The sequence below is a fragment of the Nyctereutes procyonoides genome, unplaced genomic scaffold (assembly GCF_905146905.1).
Source record: "Nyctereutes procyonoides isolate TBG_1078 unplaced genomic scaffold, NYPRO_anot_genome, whole genome shotgun sequence".
In the NCBI taxonomy this organism is placed as follows: Eukaryota; Metazoa; Chordata; class Mammalia; order Carnivora; family Canidae; genus Nyctereutes; species Nyctereutes procyonoides.
The window spans coordinates 44,385,071-44,407,943 of NW_026575042.1; the positions used below are offsets into that span (position 1 = coordinate 44,385,071).

The 22,873-nt window shown below is 40.4% G+C and overlaps 1 protein-coding gene across 4 annotated transcripts in view; it reads left to right on the plus strand.

Moving 5' to 3' along the window:
• Positions 1–7,565: 7,565 nt before the first annotated feature.
• HPS3 (HPS3 biogenesis of lysosomal organelles complex 2 subunit 1) overlaps positions 7,566–22,873 on the plus strand; it is a 43,520-nt gene continuing 28,212 nt past the window's right edge. For all 4 annotated transcript variants that reach the window (XR_008663902.1, XR_008663903.1, XM_055320948.1 and 1 more), the window contains exons 1-5: positions 7,566–7,903; positions 16,427–16,924; positions 17,484–17,655; positions 17,759–17,844; positions 20,317–20,509. Coding sequence is in view for 2 of the 4 variants with exons in the window: in XM_055320948.1 (XP_055176923.1) it covers positions 7,687–7,903; positions 16,427–16,924; positions 17,484–17,655; positions 17,759–17,844; positions 20,317–20,509 (1,166 nt within the window). In the remaining 2 variants the exon portion in view is untranslated. The remainder of the gene's footprint in view (positions 7,904–16,426; positions 16,925–17,483; positions 17,656–17,758; positions 17,845–20,316; positions 20,510–22,873) is intronic.

Consider the following 22,873-nt stretch of genomic DNA (forward strand, 5'->3'; position numbering starts at 1 on the left):
ATTTCTAGCACTACATAACACTGTGTACTCTGGGGAGATACAAGGATATAACACTTTCTCACCACGTGACAGGCCCTTCATTAAAACTCATGTGTATTATCTTATATGAGGCTTACAATAACAGTGTTGCAGTTGAAGAAATCGGGTTGATTAGGTAAAAGTAACTTGTTCAGCTGTTTGGCTTTGTTTCAGGCTGTTTGCCCTGACTTTACTCAGGGCTTTGCTATCTGTCTTATCCCAATAAGTATTTATTAAAAAGAGGGGAAAGGGGGAGAAAGAAAGAAAAGAAAAAAAAAGAAAATAAAATAAAAGAAAAAAAGAAAGAAAGAAAGAGAAGAAAAAGAGAAAGAAAAAGAAAAAGGAAGGAAGGAAGGCAGGAAGGAGAAAAACAAATGAAAAAGGGGAAGGAGGGGGAAGAAGTTTCCTCTGTTAAAGATATCATTAATATTATAGAACAGGTCCAAATTCCCTTAGTCTGAACCTGAGTGAAGAGGTGGTTTTCCCAACATAACTCCACCAGGAAGGAATTCTGAAGCGCCATTATATGGGATTTCCCTTTGGCTTCAGCTTAGTACGTACCGTATGTCCCCAGCTAAGGAGAAAGCTGTGTTTCACACTTACTTCACTCAGCACCTTGGCTTGTATGTAGGAGTAGCAAAGAATTATCAGGTGCTCTTATTTTTTTTAAAGATTTTATTTATTTATTCATGAGAGACATGGAGAGAGGCAGAGACACAGGCAGAGGGAGAAGCAGGCTCCCTGCAGGGAGCCCGATGGGGGACTCGATCCCAGGACCCGGGGGAATCACGACCTGAGCTGAAGGCAGATGCTCAATCACTAAGCCAACCCAGGTGCCCGGATTGATTTATTTTAATGTCAAAATGATCGGTATTGTGATTGGCAATACATTATACATATGGAAACTTAGAACCACTGTAAATAATTTTTGGTTGTAATAAGATTCAGATTCATGAAGCCAAATGGTTTACTGAATGGTTCTCAAAGTTTGGTCTGGAGATCAGTAGCATTAAAATTGCCTAGGCATTTGTTGGAAATGCAATTTCTTTGATTCTACTGTAGACTTCCTAAATTGCAAAGTGGAGGCACAGCAAAGTGTCTTAACAAGCCCCCTAGGCATATCTGATGTGTAGTCACCTTTGTGAACCACTGTTTTAGTGTGAAGTGTCTGTTTGGGTTAAGAAATATGTAACAAATGGAAAGTCTCTTATGATTTTGTATAATGGGATTTAAGAGGGGATCCCTGGGTGGCGCAGCGGTTTGGCGCCTGCCTTTGGCCCAGGGCGCAATCCTGGAGACCTGGGATTGAATCCCACGTCAGGCTCCCGGTGCATGGAGCCTGCTTCCCCCTCTGCCTGTGTCTCTGCTTCTCTCTCTCTCTCTCTCTGTGTGTGTGTGTGACTATCATAAATAAATAAAAAAAAATTAAAAAAAATAAAAATAAAAATAATCAGATATCCTGTTTATATTTTACCTTGATTAGGACTTGTCTGGCCCAGAAATAAGAAAATGGTCACTTAAAATATTTTGTCAACAACCTAGTTTTTACCATAAAATTATTGTCTAGCATAACTCTTTCTGAAAAGGTAGAGAATTAGACTCTCGTGACAAAAGCAGTGCAAAGCCAGTAATTGTAAGTTTATGTGTTTAACAGGTATATCTTCCTGAAAAATTAATACAAATACTTCATAGAAAATTCTGTTAATTCATAGTTCATAGAAAAATAATGTTAACTCATGAAATAGATATATTTATACTAGGTATAGCACATTTATATATGTCTGCCAGTGTGGGAAAAAGGGAATATGTACTTACCATGTTTGAATCTGAGAGCTCTGTGATTATTTAGGAAACAGTTTTCATACAATTTCAGATAACCTAGCTCAGTAGAGGATGCCACCAATTTATTTATTTATTTATTTATTTATTTATTTATTTATTTATTTATTTATTTATTTATTTTCTACCAATTCTTTCAAGCTAGGAATCATTCCATATAAGGAAATTCCAGAAAGGGCTACTCTTGAATAAGAGAGAAACTGAGTGAGCCAGGCAAAATCCAGTCTGGGAGTCACCAGAAATGTAAACTGTCCCTTTGAACAAAGGAGGCCTTTATTCCAGAAGCTCTGCTTTATTGGGTGAAAAGGTAGGGTTGGAAATGTGTGTTTGTGTGTGCGTTGGGTATAAGTAGAAATGTACTTTCTTTAAAGAAATTGGGACCTCTAGCCCACAGGACTATTCTGAGAACTATGTGAGAATCTATAACCTTTCAAATTTACACATTTTGTTATTTATGGTTACTACCTGTTTGTCTCGTTTTCCTAACTTTAGTTAGGAGCAAAATTATTCAAAATTCAGAGTACCTGCAGATCGATTTTAGGAGTAGCCCTGTGGGAGAAGGAATCCCAAGGCCAAGAGTGGGCAGGGATGGGAGCTGCCAAAGGGAAGGATAGGATAACACTGGCCTGGCTGGGCTTCATTGAAGGCATTGGGGTAAACAAATCAAAAGGCCCATGTGAATATCCTCTTGTGGCCGTACATGACGTTAGGAAAATGGAAGTAAATGTTGGTTTTGGTGGCAACTTGGACATACATGCAGTTGCTACCTGACATTTTAAATGAAGTATCATTCACTCTTTCTTTAAAGCCCATGACAAGCTCTGGATATCAATATATTTTGGGTTGCTATAGAAATCCATAAATTCTGCTTTAATAACATCTAGTATTTTAAACTTCTAGAATGACTTGCCCACCCTGCCTTTGCCCTAATAAGTTGGTCTCTTTAAGTAAAAAACTGCGAAAAAGACATGAGGTGATATATCAGTAAGAAATTCTGAGCTGGGATATTTTGTTCCTTTAGATACGTGTTTCCTGATTGAAGATTCTCTAAGATGTTCTGGACTTTTCATGTTTTAAAAACACGACCAGTAGGTTTTGACTTCTATATTTTTTGATTGAATGAATAAAATAACTCTTGGAATTATCCCGTTTAGGAACGCCTGGGTGGTTCAGTGGTTGAGCATCTGCCTTTGGCTCAGGGCGTGATCCTAGAGTCCTGGGACCAAGTCCCCACATCAGGCTTCCTGCATGGGGCCTCCTTCTACCTCTCTGTGTGTCTCTCATGAATAAATAAATAAAATCTTTTTTAAAAAAGAAAGAAATGTCTCGTTTAAGCAAAACAACGTGAAGGACCCTGTAAGTTTTTTTCAGTACGGAATTGGGACTTAGAAGAAATCAGATGAGAACCTGTTGTGGTTATTCCCATCTAAGTTGCACACTCTACTCTGTGCTGAGCCTAGGAGTGTTACCAGAAAAAGGAGAAAAGTCATGGAGGTCAAAGAGGGAGACCAGCTCTCTGCTACAGCAGAGAATTAAAAAGATTGTATATTATGTGGGAAGGACGCAAAAGTGAAAATAGTGCAAGGAGGTACTGCTTTGTATTCCTACTGGTCTGTGTGATGCCTTGATGTTTGTCTCTAGCTGTTATATTCACCAGTCCTGCAAATGTAGAAACCGATCCCAACTTCTCTGCAGGCTGAAGGACAGCCAATCCAATTTCACTCTCCCTTCCCAGTCTATTAACAAATGATGGGATACTACCAAATGGAAGGGGCACGCATAGCACAAGTACGGGTTGATCAATAAATGAAGTTCATGGAGTGATTTTGAGAGCAACTCTACATTTTTATAGAAGCCAGCAAACTGATCTAAACACTAAAAGTAGTAGGACTCACTTGAGTAAGCAATTATGATCTTTGTGTCACTTTATTGTCTGAGTAACAGTCTCTGAATACTGTAGCTTTGCATATCACAGTGAGGGATTCCCAGCAAGGTCCTGGCAGTCTTCCAAGAGAGCTCTGCAGCTGGAACCCATTTTTGCTTGAGGCATCTAAAATTCTTATTAATAACAATGGTTCTATGAAAATAACGTATCTTCTAGGGGTGCCTGAGTGGTTCAGGCAGCTAAGCGTCCAACTCTTTATTTTGGCTCAGGTCATGATCTCAGAGTCATGAGATCTAGACCTGAGTCAGAAGATCCTCTCTTTCCCTCTGTCCCTCCCTCTATCCTCTCTGGCATGCGCTTGCTTGGTCTCTCCCCCTCTAAAACAAAATAAATTGAAAAACATAATATGTTTTCTAGAGTTACGTTTGTGATTATTACTCTTGCTTTCAGCAAACCCATAAAGAAGAAAAGTGAGTCTACATGGTCTGGAATGTACAAATACTGTCAGGCAGTAATATTAGAGAGGACCTAAAAAAGAAATAAGATAGTCATGGGAAGATGGGGGAATAAATTCTAGCCACAGGAAACAGCAAGTGCTAAAATCCTAAGAGAATGAGCAGGGGATGTTTAGAGAACATAGAGAGGGCTTCTCTGTCTGTGGCACAATGAAAGAGACTGGAAGGAATTGAGATTGGAGAGAGATAATGAGGTTGACCAGATAATATACGGTCTTGCAGGCCAAGCCAAGAAATTTTAGTTTTGATCTGAAGATGATGGAAAGCCACTGGAATGTTTCGAGTATGAACGTGACACTGTTTCTCTTTCCCTTATTAAGAAAAAAAGTAAAAAGCATTTAGAATTTTAAAATATTTTCCTGAACATAGCAAATATCTTAGACATTATTTACCATTGAACTCCAATCCACATCATATTTTTATTTTTATTTTTTTTAATTTTTTAAATTTATTTATGATAGTCACAGAGAGAGAGAGAGAGAGAGAGAGAGAGAGAGAGAGAGAGAGAGGCAGAGACACAGGCAGAGGGAGAAGCAGGCTCCACGCAGGGAACCTGACATGGGACTTGATCCCGGGACTCCAGAATCAGACCCTGGGTTGAAGGCAGTGCTAAACCGCTGAGCCACCGGGGCTGCCGTCCACATCATATTTTAAAGTTTTTTTGGCTTATATATATATTTTATTAACTTTTTAAAATTCAATTAGTTCACATATAGTATATGTTATTCTCATGGCAATGAGACTGTGCATACAAGTCCTTTTAAGGATACATGCCTCAGTTCTCTTGGGTAGATTCCTAGGTGCAGAATGGTTGGACCATACAGTCGGTGTATGTTTAACTTTTCTGAGAGACTGCCAAACTGTTTCAAAAGTTGTTATACCATTCGACACCCACATTGATTGCTCCAGACCCTCATCAACATTTGTTATGATCAGTGTTTTAAAGTTTCTTTATCACAATAAATGTATAGTGATCTCTAATGGTAGTTTTGACTTGCATTTCCCTAACGACTAATGCCGCTGAGCACATATTAGAATCTTAATGCCCAATGTAATTGTGTTAAAACTTAAGGCCTTTGGGAAGTGATTAAGTCATGAGGGTAAGCCCTCACGCATGGGATTAGTGCTCTTACATAAGAGATCTCACAGAGCTCCCTAGCCCTTTCTAGCAAGTGCAAACACAGCAGGAAGTCAGCAGTCTACACCCTCAAAGAGGACTCTTAGCTACTATATGCTGGTACCTTGATTTTAGCATTCCCAATGTCTTATAGCTACCTAGTCTGTGATATTTTGTTATAATAGCTCAAATGGAGTATGACAGTGGCTATCCACAAGCCAAGGAAAGAGGCCTTAGGGAAAACTAGAACTGTAGACACCTTGATCTTGCATTTCTGACCTCCGGAACTGTAAAAAAATAAAAATTAAAAAAAAAATCCTCTCTTTAAGTTATCCAGTCTCTGCTATTTTATTATGGCTACCCTAGCAGACTAACACAGCCTCTTATAAGGAAATTATGGTGTGCCTACTGCTGCCCCTGCATTTGTAACAGGAATATAAGCAGACAGCACCCCTTTATAGCTACTGATATCCATGGAAACCAGACGCATCCCCCACCTTCCCTTGGTTAGCATGTCTATTCCCTAAGAATCTTAAAGAAACCAGGTGCTTATTTTAGGGAGAAGTGGCTACGTCTAGAAGGGATTAGAATTCCGGGCTCTGAGCAAACATCACTTCTTTCTCCAAAATAGACATTTTAAATGTAGGTGAAATTACATTAAAATTAAAATTAAAAAAAATTAAACAATTAAATTGTTATTTTAGTTTTGAAATTTTAACTTAGTACTGAAATTGTAATTTTCAGTCTTTAAGGAGGAAATAACAAAAGGACAATATGGCATATATTTGTGGAGAAAGGGGTGTTTGTGAGTGTTGTATCGGAATGAGCTAATTGTATGCAGTCGTTAGGCTGTTTTCTTTAAGAGCCTTCTATGAGTTTTCAGGTGACCAGAGCAACTTCCTTGTCCAGTTGTTGGCCTCACTTAGTTTGGTACCTGGTTGTTTTCCCACAAGTCCCTATTGGTTGGGTTAGGTGAAGGACAGTAAGATACTACCAAGGGGAGTACTTTATTCATCTAGATGGCACAGGAAATGGAGGTAGGTTTAACCTCAATCCCACTGCACCTAATTTGTAAATTCTTCGAAGAAAGGATTCATGAGGCTGACAACCGGAAAGGGACCAAAGGAAAATTTGCTTTTTTAGTTTTGTCCCTACATCATAAAGGAACACCAAAAATAAGAGCATTTCTCAATCCCATACTTACATATATTATTTTCAGGATAAACCGTAAAGAGTAGCTCTAATGCTCACTTCATCTAGAGGGGCGTTCTGTTTTTGTTTTAATTGGGATTGCGACCATGAGCTCCAGCGTTGAGATATCAGGAATAGGTACAGGATACAGGTTAAGAGTAGTCTTAGGAGCACTGGACTGGGATCTAGTGGATTTCACCCCTAGTCATTCCATCCTCTGGGGCTCAAAACAAATCTTTGGTCAAATACTGGTGGAGTTCACTAGGCGATGTCCACGGTTCTTCAGCAAACATACACACACACACGTATTTTTTTTTAAATCTATTTTATTATTATTATTATTTTTTTTGCTAAGCACAATCCAGGTGTGTTCTTTCCAATGAGAGCATTCTAGGATTTCCGATATTTTGGAACAACTCCCCAGTGTGTTAGGCCGCAGTCGAGCCCTGTGCACTGCACTGCAGGGCTCACAGCCCTATCCTCCAGGAGCTCCCGGGCCATCGGGGAGACGGAAGTGATGCCCCTGAAGCAAGTACACAGTGGCACAAGACAGTAGATAATCAAATGCTGAGACGTATCCGAGGCCCTAAAACATCTCATCTAGGGCAGCCCGTGCGGGGAGGCAGCGGTTTAGCGCCGCGTTCAGCGCAGGGCGTGACCCCGGGGTCGCGGGATCGAATCCCGCATCGGGCTCCCTGCACGGAGCCTGCTTCTCCCTCTGCCTGTGCCTCTCTCTCTGTTTCTCATGAATAAATAAATAAAAATTAAACAAAACAAAACAAAACAAAAATCACCTGGTCTAGCCCAAAGCGGTAACGCCAAGGACGGCAGGTGCGCGCAGCGACCGCGGGGCGGGGCGGGGCGGGGCGGGGCGGGGGCGGGGCGGGGCGGGGCGGGGCGCCCCCCCCCCCCGGCCGGGCAGCCCGCGGCGCGCAGGCGCACCGACCCCCGCCTCGCCGCGTAGCAGCCCCTTTAAGAAGGGGAGACGCAGGCGGCCCGAGCGGCGCTCACGTGACCCGGCCCGGGGCAGCTGCGGGCGGAAGTGGTCCAGCCTCCGCCGCCGGCGCGGGGGCGCGGGGGCGCGGGGTCTCCCGGCCGGAGCGGGCCGGCGGGCGGCCGGGATGGTGCAGCTGTACAACCTGCACCCGTTCGGGTCTCAGCAGGTGGTGCCCTGCAAGCTGGAGCCCGAGCGCTTCTGCGGCGGAGGGCGCGACGCGCTGTTCGTGGCGGCGGGCTGCAAGGTGGAGGCGTTCGCCGTGGCCGGGCAGGAGCTGTGCCAGCCGAGGTGCGCCTTCTCCACGCTGGGCAGGGTGCTGTGCCTGGCCTACAGCGAGGCCGGTGAGTAGCAGCAGGGCCGCCGGGCCTGGGCCGCCGTCCCCGAGCACCGGGCGTCGCCGGCGGCCCCCCGGGTGCGGGGGAAGAGACTTCCCGGAGCCCGCCGGCCGGTCCCGCGGGGCCTGGCCGGGGAGGCCCGGGGGAGCCCGGCGCGGTGTCGTTGCCGTGGCAACCGCAGGTGCGCGCCGGCTCACTCTCTCGTACCTCGCTCGCTCACCAGAAAGGCCTGTGGTTGAACGAGCGATACCCAAAACACCCGACTCAAAAGGATTAAAAAAAAAAAAAAAAAAAAAAAAGATCTCAAACATGTGCAAAGGAAGGGCGAAGAGTATCCGAAACCCCCAGATGCTCGCAGCGTCAGCAGTGACGCGGACTCGTAGCCAGTCCTTTTCCGTCTATACCTTTTACCCGCTTCTTGTGGGTTTTTGCAAGTTCACGTTACATGCTGGTGTTTGAATCTATGCAAGCGGAGCTCAAGTCGTAACCACCACCCTCCCCCGCTCAAAACAGCTAGCGGCGTCCACTACCCTTTTTTCTTTATTTTTTTTTAAGATTTTATTTATTCATGAGAGGCACGCACACACACACACAGAGACAGAGAGAGAGAGGCAGGGACACAGGAGGAGGGAGAAGCAGGCTCCATGCAGGGAGCCCGATGTGGGACTCGATCCTGGGACTCCAGGGTCACGCCCTGGGCTGCAGGCAGGTGCTAAACCGCTGAGCCACCGGGGCTGCCCCACTACCCTTTTCCCACCGAAATGTGAAGCAGCGCCTAGGAGGTACTTAGGAGAGAGGTACAGTACAGAAGACTGTGTGTTCTCTTTCAGCAAAAGATTGTGATTTGGGTATTTGGTAAAAATGCTTCTCCATCATTTTTCAATGTTGGTAGTTTCCCCATCCCATTTAAAAAAAGGAGTTTCCCCCTCCTTTTTAAAAAAGATTTTATTTATTTATTCATGAGAAACAGAAAGAGAAAGAGGCAGAGAGACGCAGAGGGAGAAGCAGGCTCCTCGCAGGGAGCCCGATGCGGGACTCGATCCCAGGACCCCAAGGTCATAACCTGAGTTGAAGGCAGATGCTCAACCGCTGAGCCACCCAGGCATCCCCCACTATATCTCTGTTTTATAAAAATCCAACATTTAAAAATAAATGGTACTTAGGATTACAGGGGAATTTACCGCAGGCTTCTTTGAACTGCCTAATCATGCACTTAAAGTTTGATTCCTGCTTCTCAGGAGGAGTGTGAAGGTATAAACTGCAGTATTTTTTTTGAATTTTTATTTATTTATGATAGTCACACAGGAGAGAGAGAGAGGCAGAGACACAGGCAGAGGGAGAAGCAGGCTCCATGCACCGGGAGCCCGACGTGGGATTCGATCCCGGGTCTCCAGGATCGCCCTGGGCCAAAGGCAGGCGCTAAACTGCTGCGCCACCCAGGGATCCCTTTTTTTTTTTTTTTTCCTTTTTTTTTTTTTTAATTTTTATTTATAAACTGCAGAATTAATGGTAGAAAAGCCCATGACTCAGGAGCTTGCTAATGAGGCGGAGAGCATTAACTTGGAGGATTGGAGATCTCTTTCTCATTCCTACTCTGTCTGCTACTGATTGGGGGAGAGTTAATAGAAACTTCTGGATCTCTTTTTTGTTTGTTTGTTTTTAAAGTTGAGATACTAGATCAATTATTTCTAGACATTGGGATTTTGTGGATCTGTAAGAAACCAGGGGGCTATCATACCTAGTATCTGACTATGCATTTTGTCAAGTAGAGATAAGTATTTCTAAAAATGAAAACCGTACTATTTACTTTAATAGTAAGAGAAGAAAGCACTTAGACCTACATATTGGATATCTTTGCTTTATGAACAACTTACTATGCTGGGTTTGGTTTTTTTTTGTTTTTTTTTTGACTAGTGAAGATATCAACAGAAGCCCTCATTGGTTCACAGATAATGTTCAAAACCACTCCTTAGATCTGTATGTTCTTTTTCAGGAAAAGATTGTGATTTGGGTATTTGGTAAAAATGCTTCTCCATCATTTTTCAATGTTGGTAGTTTCCCCATCCCATTCCCCCTCCTTTTTAAAAAGATTTTATTTATTTATTTATGAGAAAAAGAGAGAGAGAGAGGCAGAGACATAGGCAAAGGGAGAAGCAGGCTCCCTGTGAGGAGCCCAATGCAGGACTCAATCCCAGGACCCTGGGATCATGACCTGAGCCCAAGGCAGATTCTCAACCACTGAGCCACCCAGGCGTCCCCCACTCCCCTTTTAAGCATAGAAGTTCTTATCTTCAAGAGCTCTAATGACTGGCAAAAAAAAAAACCCTCACCAATCTCAAGGTGTGATATGTGTGTGTGTGTGTGTGTGTGTGTGTGTGTGTATGAGATAGAGAGAGGCAGAGACAGTTATATCTACATGATCTGCCCCATTCTTCTAAATGGACATTTATTCTGGAATTGGAAGTGCCAGGCATTATGTAAACTTCTAGTTTTCTTCTGTGTCAGTAGTGGTGATTCTTGGGATCCTTAATGTCACTACTTGTGCTTCAGAATCACCTGGGGAAGCTTGAAAATGTGCTGATGCCTGGAACCACAACCAGAGAAAACTGTCAGTTTTCCGGGGTATGCCCCAGCACTGGGTGAGTCTAATATTAGGCAAGGTTGAGAACCACTGACCTAGTGCCATTCTGGCTGCTGTAGGCAGTGAGTAGCCTGGTAACCTTATGAATGAGGCCTTGAAAAACAAAGACTTTTTATAATCCAGTTGGCTGTCCTAAAGAAAGTTCAGGAGTCATGTGGTATGTCATTAGCATGGGTCAGGTGGCTCAAGGGTAACATTCAGTCCTCAGCTTAAAGACTGGTTCAACCCCTGGGTACAGCTTCTATTAATCCACGCATAGCTGACTCACAGCTATCCTGATACCCAGATAACTTGTCTTCCACTTCTTAACTTTTTACTTTTGGTCTCTTTCCCCCCGTTTACAGTTACTTAGACATGAGGATTTCTGTTCTAAGTGCCTAGTGTCTTTCTCTGTAGCAAATCTCCTTTGTGAGAAACAGAATGAATCTTATATGAGCCACTTAATATTTATTATAAGTGCTTTGCAGGTGTCTTACCCAAGTAGAAAATATTTTCATTTTTAAAAATCTAATTAGCAGGTTACTATTCTTGTTTTATAAAATTTGGGGTTGTTAGGGAGAAAGTAGGTAGAAATTTTGAAGGACGGAGAGTCCTAACATCATTTTTTAAAAGATTTCACTCTTTTTTTTTTTTTTTTTTTAAGATTTTATTGATTTATTCATGAGAGACACACACAGAGAGAGGCAGAGACCTAGGCAGAGGGAGAAGCAGGCTCTCTGCAGGGAGCCCAATGCAGGACTCAATCCTGGATCCCAGGATCACGCCCTGAGCCAAAGGCAGACACTAAACCACTGAGCCACACAGGCGTCCCTAACATTGTTATTGATAATGAAAACTTAATACAGGCTTTGTATGTGAAGTAAGGAAGAGGACACATGAAAGTTTATTGCTCTCAAAGGAGAAAGACTTGGTGGCCAGGGTTGAGTGCTGTGTGGGGAGCTCTGGTGCAGGGTATATGTTTGTGGGGTGTCTGAAGCTGGTGGTGCATGGAGAACAAGACCACATGGCCCTCATTGCCTGTTCTTTAGCACAAGTGTATTAAATGAGTCTACTGCATCCCTCTAAATACTACCTACCATCTCTTAACTTTTCTAGAGCCATAAAACATATTTTGATGCATCATATATTATTTCTGCCTTTTGATGTCAGTTTTGTCATAGGAGCAGCCTTTCCCTTACTCTGGTATTAGTATTGACCAGGATTATGATCTTGCTATATAATTGGAACCCCTGGAACCTTATTATTTTAAAGAATCAATAATCTCAGCTTAAGAATAAATATAAGAATGACTTTTTAATTTACTTAATGAAGACAGAAGCTGTTGTAAAGTAAGTAGAATAAAGTCCTGACCACATATGTGGTCATTATTTTACATAATGCCTAAAAAAATGTTTATAAGTCAGTCAGAGGAAGACAAATACCATATTATTTTTTATATGTAAAATCTAAAATCTGAAAAATAAGAAACAAAAAAAACCTAATTGGTGGTTGCGAGGGGTGGGAAGAGGGGGTTGGGGAAACAGGTGAACTGTTTTTTTTTTTTTGTTATTTGTTTCTTTAAATAAATTAAATTTTTAAAAAAGTTTAGTGTCTTTCTTTGATAAAGTGCTATTAACCTCCACAGAATCCTCTAGACTTATATCTCCTTTTTAACATTTTGAGAAATAGCATAATTGGAGAATGAGCATTGGCTTTTGAGTTAACCAGATCCAGGTTTAAGTCCCAGCACTATCTTTTGTTGGCTGTGTTGCCTTAGGCAGGTTACGGAGTTTATCTAAACCTCAGATTCCTGATCTATAAAATGGAGAATGAGATAATATCTTGAAGGTTTGTTGTCAGGATTGACTGAGAGAACTCTAAATCTGTGATCATAATGCTTGTCAGGTAATCGCACTTAGCCAGTTCTAGGTCATCATTTATAAAACAAGTTACTAATCTGACAACATACAAGACAGTATGGGCACTATCTATAGTTTGCAGATTATATATAAATGATATATAGACTTTATCAGTGAAATAGGTATATGTTTATAAATGCATGAAAAAACAATATTTAGATCAATTAATACATTGATATTAACAATTAATAATTAATCTTAGTTTTAAACTTCATTTATTAATTTGAATATGACACCAAAGCACAGGCAACAAAAGAATAAAGTAAATTGGGTATCATCAAAGTTAAAAACTTTCAAGCATCTGCAAAAGACACTAAGACACTAACATGAGATTGAAAAGGCTATCCACAGTATGGGAGAAAACACTTGCAAGGCATATACCCAATAAGGGATTAACATCCAGAATATATGAAGAACTCCTATAATTTAACAACGACAAAAGCCAATTCAAAAATGGGCAAATAGGGGCAGCCCGGGTGCCTCAGCGGTTTAGCGCCACCTTCAGCCCAGGGCGTGATCCTGGAGACTCGGGATCCAGCCCCACATCAGGCTCCTTGCATGGAGCCTGCTTCTCCCTCTGCCTGTGTCTCTGCCTCTCTCTGTGTGTCTCCCATGAATAAATAAATAAATCTTTACAAAAAAAGGATTTAAAAAAATGGGCAAATAGGCATTTCTTCAAATGACCAACAAGCACATGAAAAAATGCTTCATATTATTAGTCACTAGGGAAATGCAAATCAAACCCATAAAGAGTTACCATTTCATACCCATTAGGATAGCTGTTATTTAAAAATGAAAGAAAGCAGCCAATGTTTGTGAGAATGTGGAGAAATTGGAACCCCTGGGCACTGCAGGAATGTAAAATGGTAGAACTGCTGTGGAAAAGTGTGGTGTTCCTCAAAAAATTAATTCCCATATGATCCAGCAATTTCACTTCCTGGAAGTATATAAAAGTAATTGAAAGCCAGGACTTGTGCAGATGTTTGTACATCAGTGTTCACAGCATTTTTAAATGAGAGCCCTTCCAAATGTCCACTAACTGAAGAGAAGATAAACAAAATGTGGCATATGCATATCTGTACCTGCACGTTTGTTGCAGCATTATTTGTATTAGCCAGGACATGGTAATAACCTCAATGTCCTTAAACAGATGAATGAATAAAATGTGGTATACACATAAAATTGAATATTACTCAACCTTAAAAAGCGAAGGGAATCCTTACACGTTATAACACAAATGAACCTTGAAGACATTATGCTAAGTGAAATAAGCCAGACACAAAAGAACAAATATTGTATGATTCAGTTTATTTTAAGATTTTACTCTTTGAGAGCACAAGCAGGAGGGAGGAGCAGGCTCCCATCTAGCAGGGACCCCAATGTTGGACTCGATTCCAGGACCCTGGGATCATGACCTGAGCCAAAGGCAAGTGCTTAAGTGACTGGGCTACCTAGATGCTCCTGTATGACTCACTTTATATGAGGTATCTAGAATGGGTGAATTCATAGAGACAGAAAGTAGAATGGCCACTGCCAAAGTCTAGGGGTGGGGGGAAGATGAGGAGTTACTGTTTAAGGGATACCAAATTTTGAGGAGGATAAAAAAAGCTCTGGAGAGAGATGATGGTGACTGCACAACAACATGAATATACTACATACCATTGAATTGTGTACTCAAAAATGGTGAAAATGGCAAATTTTGCATGATGTATATTTTACCACAATAAAAAAATTAAAAAAAAATCATTTACTGGGGATCCCTGGGTGGCTCAGCGGTTTAGCATCTGCCTTCGGCCCAGGGTGTGATCCTGGAGTCTCAGGATCGAGTCCCACGTCGGGCTCCCTGCATGGAGCCTGCTTCTCCCTCTGCCTGTGTCTCTGCTTCTCTCTCTCTCTCTCTCTGTATCTCTCATGAATAAATAAAATCTTTTTTAAAAAATCATTTACTGAGGAAATTCTAGGATGATGGAGGTGATAAGACATCTTTTGACCCAACTCCATCCAACTGATTCTTTGGAACAGAGTAAGCAAATTTATGGAGCCTGCAGGGTGCAGTTAGGCATTCTGCCAAGACACCCAGGGAATGAACAGGCTCCATTTCTGTGGTATCAGAGGAACCAGTAGTAAGAGAAGGCTTGCCTTTCTGGAAGGTTGGCTCATTTTGGACAAGGAGAGGACTTGGCCAGCCCAGCGAGTGTTTGCAGAAAGGGGCTGCTTGCTTGATGCATGTGTATATAGGAAAGCGTTATGCTAACAGTAGCATCTCCATTTCAGTTCATTGGAAAAGGGCTTATTTACCAAATATTGTTAGTAAATAGTAGGTTCTACATTTGGAAAAACCTTGACTTACCTTCTCAGAGTTCTAAAGATTAAAAGGTCAAATTAAAAAGCCACTAAAATAGAATACGTAAGAGTATATTTGTGTAATTTGGAGGGCATAGGAGACTGTGCAAATTAGGAAATTCAGAGGCCAAGAAGGAAACGATATATATCCGACTACATACATATCTGATTACTTTTACTATGGCAAAAGATGCCATAAGCGAAATCAAATGTTAAAGAATAGACTACAAAAACAATTTGCTATTCATGACCAACCAAAGATTAATATTGCTTACACCCAGAGAGCTGCTATTTCTTATTAAGAAAAACAAATCAAACATCCTAATTAAGTAGATAAATTGCAGAAGAGAAATCACACGTGGCTGATAAACACAGAAGATGGCCAGCTTTAGAAATGGTCTGGAAAATATACATTATAATAACCCCATCACATTGAGTCAGTGAGGATATGGGGAAATGGGCATGTCCAAATAGTGCTGCTGGCAACATGAGTTCATCTTATGCAATTGTGATAGACTCTGGCAATATCTCAAGATTTAAAATGTACCAGCCCAACATTTGCACTTTTGGGAATCTATGCCATTGAAACAAACCCCTAGGAAATAAATATATAGGTATAGGCGTATTTGTGAAGTTAGCATGAAGTATGGTGGCAGGAAAACTGGAAAAACTTGAATATATATTAATAGGGGAATTGTTGAGTAAATTATAGCACATGCATACATAGGATATCAGATAGTTTTCAATGAGACAATGTTAGATACCCATGTATTGATATGGTAGGTAAGATTTATTGATAATTTTTAGAAGTTGAGGATTGTTAAATATATTCCATGCGATTCCATTTTGGTGAAAAAATTGAAGCACTAGTCTGTGATCTATGTTTATATGAGAGAAAGGTATATAAGGACACATATTGAGCTCTATGTTAACCCTGGCTTCTCAAAGGCTGCACTGCAGGAAAGAGGTAATGCTTTTCATTTTGCATCTCATTACTGCTTTGATTTCTCACAACAGAGAGTAACTATAAAATTATAATTTGAAAAAATCAGCAAGGGAAAATCAACTTGGCTTTAAGTTTTATTTAATATGTATAGCTTTATCCTACTTCTCAGAGTTGACATGAAGGTGTGACTTGTGGGAAGAGGGTCTTTGAGAGCCACAGGAAACACTCAGAGCTAATATAAGGAATAAAATGTACAATTTCTATGTAAACTACACAAATTATTAATGGATTACCTTAAGACATAATAAGGAAAGATTTATTTCAAAACCTTAAATGCCTGATGTCAGTTAAAAATATACCTAAGATCTGGGGTGTCTGGGAGCTTAGTCTGTTGAGCCTTTGATTCAGGTCATGATCCCAGGGTCCTGGGAATTGGGGGTCCTGCTCGGGCTTTCTGCTCCTCAGGGAGTCTGCTTTTCCCTCTGCTCTTCCCCCTGCTTGTGCTTGCTCTCTCTCTCTGTCAAATAAATCAATAAAATCCTGAAGAATATATATATGCCTAAGATCCTATTAATTAGGGTTTTGTTCTCATCAATCTTTAACCATTTACAGGAGGATTCACTAATAGTTCCTTTTTATGGCACAAAGAAAGTGGTTGTTTCTAATTACAAATTCTAAGTATAATCTTATTTCCTCCTCAGGAGACTATTTGGCAGCAATTGAAGAGAAAAACAAAGCAACATTTCTACGTGCATATGTGAACTGGAGAAGTAAAAGGACCGAAAACTGTCGTGTGTGTATCCGGATGGTGGGACATAATGTGGAGGCGCCCTTCAATGACACCTACAAGGACCAGATGTCGATTATTGAAATGCCGCTTACTGAGGCCCCATTGTGCATCTCCTGTTGCCCAGCGAAAGGAGACCTTCTTGTTGGTTGTACCAATAAGTTAGTCTTATTTAGTTTGAAGTGTCAGATCATTAATGAAGAATTCTCAATACTGGACTTTGAACGTTCTTTAATTATACACATAAATAATATCATTCCTGTTGAAATTTCTTTTTGTGTTGGTTATATTGGTCTCATGTCGGACTTAGAAGTCTTAATCCTAAAACTGAAGTCAGACCCTAAAAATGGGGAGCCACATAAGACCAGCCACCAGCCACATAAGACCAACAATCCAATGAAACAGACAGAAGGTAAATGATAAATTTAACTTAATTTCTTAGGTGTAGAGAAAACTCTTACTTCTGGCGATCTCTGAAGGGTGTGTGTGTGTGTGTGTGTGTGTGTGTGTGTGTGTGTGTGTGTGTATAATCTATGGATCCAGTTATTCCTGATACATGAGATCTGGGTTTACGATCTGGCTGCCCCTATCTTATTTTGTAACATGTCAACGTGTTTCAGCATATACTTGTCAATAGAAATAATAGAAGAGCTAGGGGAGTTTCTAGCCCCAGTTCTCATAAGTTGGATGGACTTTGGGTTAGGTATACCATCTCTGAGTTTCAATTTCCTCATGTGTAAAATTAGGTTGATCATATCCTGTTGTACTTTACCGGTTGTGAGGAATAAATGAGGAAGTGCTAAGGCTTTTCAAAACCATAGTGGCTTGCAAATATATGAGATGTCTATGTGTGTAAATAAATAAAATTTCTATATGTCTATTTAATTTGTATAGGGGTGTTGTGAAACTTAATTTTCATTCACGTAGTACTTGGAGGTATTAAACTCTTTTCTCAAAATTTATTTCTTAAGGCGCCAGTAATGAAACTTTGCAGCTTGAGTCAGATGATTTTGTTATCTGTCAAAAGCCCATGGAACTTCTTGGTGAAAAAAGTAGCCAATCTGGGATATCTGTTACACTGGAGTCAACGGGATTAGCTGATGAAAAAATAAAATATTACCACGTTCAGCACCTGCTCTATAAGTATTACAAAGCTTTTCATTCGCCAGCATTTAATATATATTTGCCGGCTTAGAAGTACATAGAAGTTAGATCTCTTCTTTCTTTTCTTTTTGTAAACTCACAGACGTTTTGCTCCTGATATTTCATCATATGTCTTAGCTGATGACATCAAGTTACATTCACTTCAGCTGCTACCCATTTACCAAACAGGTAAGTATGGCAGTGCTACAGTGCAGTGAGGTGAAAAGGCCTGGGCTGGAGGGGAGTCTGATGTGGGTAATATGTTAGGTTCCTCTACTGAGTCTCCTGTGGCCTTGAACAGGTTCCTTAGCAAATAATGCTAAATAGTGCTCCTGTGAGCATAGAAAGGGAAGTTGTTTCTGCTAGAAGAAGCCATGAAGGGGACACGACAGAAGAAATGCATTTCCCTTTTTGAAATGGTTACTTGGCTCAAAAAGGGAAATTGAACCTTGTTACAACTGGGGTTTTTTAGCTGGCTATTTGGCAAAGCTTTTTCTGATGGCCTTATGAGCAAGGTGGGCAAATCTTGACTGAATGGGAAATTCATTCAAAGCAGTAGTTTTCAACCTTGTTGCATATTGGACTTACTTGGATGCTTTAAAGAATACTGATGCCCAGGCTCTACATACTGGAGAATCTGACTTGATAGTCAACTCTGGTGCCTGGGCATCAATAGTTTCTTAAAAGCTCCCCTGGAACCTAATGGGCAACCAAGATTGAGAATCACCATTGGGTTTTATACTTAGTCCTGGCCTGCCTAACATCTTTAGATGTTGCCTAGGGACAATATAAATATTATTCTGATATAACATGTTTATAAACTTCTTTTACTTTTTTCTTTTTTTTTTTTTTTAGAAAACATTTATTTATTGACTACCTACTATGTTGAGTATTGTTTTCTTTTAATTTTCTTTATTGGAGTTCAATTTGCCAACATATAGTATAGCACCCAGTGTATGTTGGGTATTGTGCTGAATACTAGGGGCCCAGTAATGAGCAGAAGTAGGCAAAGTACTTGCACTCGTGGAGCTTATTGTCTTGTGGGGGAGGAAGCAGACATTCGATTATTTTCAAGGAATATGCAATTACATACAAAATGAGTGCTCTGTGGAAAAAGAACCCTACCTTGAGAGTCTGTGACAAAGATATTAACCTCATTTAGGGGTCAGGAAAGGCTTCCCAGGAAAGAGGATCTGAAGAGTGAATCAGGGCTGATTTGGAGATACGGTTGGTGCAGAGGAAGCAGCAAAGGCGTTGTGATAGAGGAAGAATCTTCTATTTGAGGAACAGAGAGTCAAGACCTAGCAGTAGAGCAAGGCAGAGGGTCATGAGACAACGCTGGAGACCAAAGAGCCATGTTAGAGGGCTTCTATCTAATGGCTTCTCCCTTTTTCTCTCTTTTCTTTGCAGTCTATTTAGCAAGAAGCTAGACTAACACTATAGAATTTCCCAGAATCTGGATTTTTGCTAATTGACTCCCCGCAGTATCATTTAGCATGTTCCTGTATCCCCTATATTTTCCTGTGATTTGATAGCTTGATCTAAAGCTTTTTATTCAGTATGGTAGTCATTAGCCACCTGCTGCTCTTCTGCACTTAAAATGTGACTAATCCAAATTGAAATACACTGTTAAGTGCAAAATTCACACCATATCTTGAAGAATTAGTACAGAAATACATATATATATATATATAATATCTCAATTTTTCATTGACTACTTGTTGAAACGGTAATAGGAATATATTGAAATATTGAGTTAATACAATATATTGAGTTAACCTATATTGAGTTAATACAATATACTCTGAAAATTTTGCCTGTTTCTGTTTACTTTTTTAAAATGTGATTACTAGAAAACTTTAAATTACATATGTGGCTCATGTTATATTTCTACAATGCTGGTCTAGATTTAGTTTATGATTATATGATGATGGTAGTGATGCTTATGAAGATGATTTGGTAGCACAAGTAGTGCTGACTTCTCTTGGAAGGTACATGGTATCTGGTTGGCTTTTTTGTGATGTTAATAGCACTGTTGATTATTAGATCTGTTAATTTATTAGAGGTTGCAAAATGGTGATTTTTTTTTTATTTTTTATTTTTTTATTTTTTATTTATGACAGTCACAGAGAGAGAGAGAGAGGCAGAGACACAGGCAGAGGGAGAAGCAGGCTCCATGCACCGGGAGCCTGACGTGGGATTCGATCCCGGGTCTCCAGGATCGCGCCCTGGGCCAAAGACCGGTGCTAAACCACTGCGCCACCCAGGGATCCCAAAATGGTGATATTTTAATTGTATCAGTCCCTTCTCATTATTTTTTTTTTAAGATTTTTATTGATTTGAGGAAGAGAGACAGCATGAGCTGGGGGAGAGGCAGATGGAGAGGGAGAAGCAGGCTCCCCACTGAGCAGGGAACCCAATGTGGGGCTCAATCCCAGGACCCTGAAATCATGACCTGAGCCAAAGGCAGATAGTTAACCGACTGAGCCACCCAGGTGCCCCTCCCTTTTCATTTTTTACTGTTATTCTTCTATGAAGAGCAGCTTTTCCTAAGCAACTCTTTGGTTATCCACTGATAGACTTTTTTGCTTGGAAAAGTTAAGATACCAATTTCTTTTATTTACTAGTTTCATGGGTTTCCCCCCATTTTTTTTCATGCAGGTTCTCTTACTTCTGGTAGAAAAAATTTGTCTCAGGAAAAAGAGTTACTGAGTCTCTTCTGTTTTTTCTCATTACCTCATGTGGGCTATCTCTACATGGTTGTCAAATCTGTTGAATTAATGTCAGTTTACCAGTATCCTGAGAAGTCTCAGCAGGCGGTGCTCACACCACAATTTTTGCATGTCATCGCAAGGTATGTTACAGTGTTACTTGCTTGCCTTTAAGTCACTTTTTCTTCTGTAAATTCTTGGGGGTGCTTCCGAAATCTTAAATGAGAATTGCGTGAACCAGCATATAGCATTATAAATTAATAATGTATATTTGTCTTTTGATGGCCCATATCTACCTTTTCAATATCAAAGATATAGATTATGGTTTTGCCTTTTTTTTTTCCTTAGATTGAATAGGGGCCTCTGTAAATACAGTTATTAATGAGGAAAAATGTTCATAAGGAATTTTAATGATAAGTCAGTGGGGCCAGTCAGGACACCTCTGGATTTCCTTTTTTTTTTTCTTTTCTGTCCTATCCTTTCTTTATGAGTTGAGTTATTTCATAATGGTTTAGATCTGTGAAGGAGCCAGAAAGACTATCTGATTCTAACCTCTGACTAGTACAAATGGGGAAATAATCCAGAGGTTGAGATTGGTGAGGTCATGCGGCTAATTGGTGGCAGATGCCTTTTGAGTTGCCTTATCTTAATATGCTGGCATGTAACCTGGGTTCCTGAGCAGAATTTTGATCTCATTTCCTTTTATCTTAACAGTAACCGATGCTTCTGGTTCTATTTCCTGTTTTTTTTGAGAATAGATTAGGTACAAGCCACTACACTGGGCCTTCTGGCCAAGCAACTGTGAATAAGGTACACCATCTGCTTTCTAAAGCAACAGCATGAAAGAAGGCCAGAGACACATACATGGGCCACAAACACTAGGGGATTTGTGAAAAATACGACTTTGTGAAAGTGGTGTATGAACTGCGAGGAGGGAAATCACTTTTGTCTGAGTCATTCAGGAAGTTTTTTGTGCTTGAAGTGAGAAAAGCAAGTTAGAATCTACAGAAGTAGATTAGAAGAGAAGAGCATTATAGATATAGGGAAGATTAGGAACAAAGTCTATGTCTAGTTTTGGAGAAGCATCTAATAATTAATTGCATACGACAATGATTTTTAACTTTTTTCAACTGGATGATAGAAGCTACAGCAGGTGCTACAGTGTATTCAGACTACATTGAACTCCCCTGGAGATTCTGCTACTCACTCATAGCATGGTTGCTGCCCTTTCCTCCCGTTGTCTGGTATAAGGAGAAATCCTACTGTATGTCTCCTAGGTGAACATTGTGAAAATAGCTAGTCTGTAATTTCCAATCTTTTGCACACAGTGATGTTCTTTAACTTCATATGAAACAGCTGGAATGCAGAGAAGTAGTGCAAGTAATGCTTGAAGAGAGAGCTCAGGGCTTTGAAAATTAATGACTTTTAAAGGTTTTGATCAATAAAGTGGTGTAGTAAAAGCATTGCTTTAGGAAAATTAGTGGTGGCTGTCATGCAGGATGGATTGAACATGAGTAAATTGGTTCAGGGAAGGATAATGAGCTGTAGCAGTGAGAGGATGAGGAAGAATGGATGGGAGAGGCTTCAGCAGAGAATGACAAGACTTAGTAGTGTCTGATGGGATGGTGGGAATGGAGGAGGCCTGGAAAACCCCACTGGAATGTTGAGACTGCTTTTATGAAAGAATAGAGGCTGGTGAAGTGTGGGGCAAAAGAAGTTTGGTTTAGGCATTTGAGTTTGAGGCACTTAGGGAATATCAAGGGGAAATGTAAGATAGGCTTTTGGACACAGAACTGGGGATTAGAAAAGAAAGGGAAAATGTAGACGTTTTATTACCAGCAAAAAAGTGCTGACTGTCATAGTAGCGATCATGGCTCCAAGACTATGTAGCAGAGGAAAGTAGTTGGAAAACTAAACTCTGCTGAAGGTTGTGTTTAGGAAGGGAGGGAAGGAACAGAAGGATTTTCAAGGACGCAAAAGAACCCATGGAACTATAGCATCTTAGAAGCCAAGGAAAAACTAGAGGAAGAAAGAAAGAATAAAATATTAATTACTGTCCCAAAATATTAATCTTTTCTCTATCTATTGCATAAAGGATACTGAGAATTTAGTGATTTGATTTCCTAAATATATTGCCCCATCTCTCTTAAATGTAAGTCATGAATTGGTTTGGAATGTAGAGTCCTAAAAATATGGTTATGGGGATTTAAAAATGCATGGGTTTTGCCTGTCTCCGGGTAAGAAATTATTGAAGCTTTTCTTAATATCAGCACTAAAATACACTCTGACACCATTAGCTTGACTGTGGAAGCAGTAGACATTAGAATAGCCGTTGTTATATGTAAATTCAGATTCTTAATAAGGATCCTCACCCCTATTTTTACAATCCTATTTTGTTAAACTTATTTTTACATATTATTTTACCCGATAAATACATATTTTAGAAATATCTTGACCCATAAGTTTGTCTCGAAATGTTTCTTTAGGGACTTCTGGATGGCTCAGTT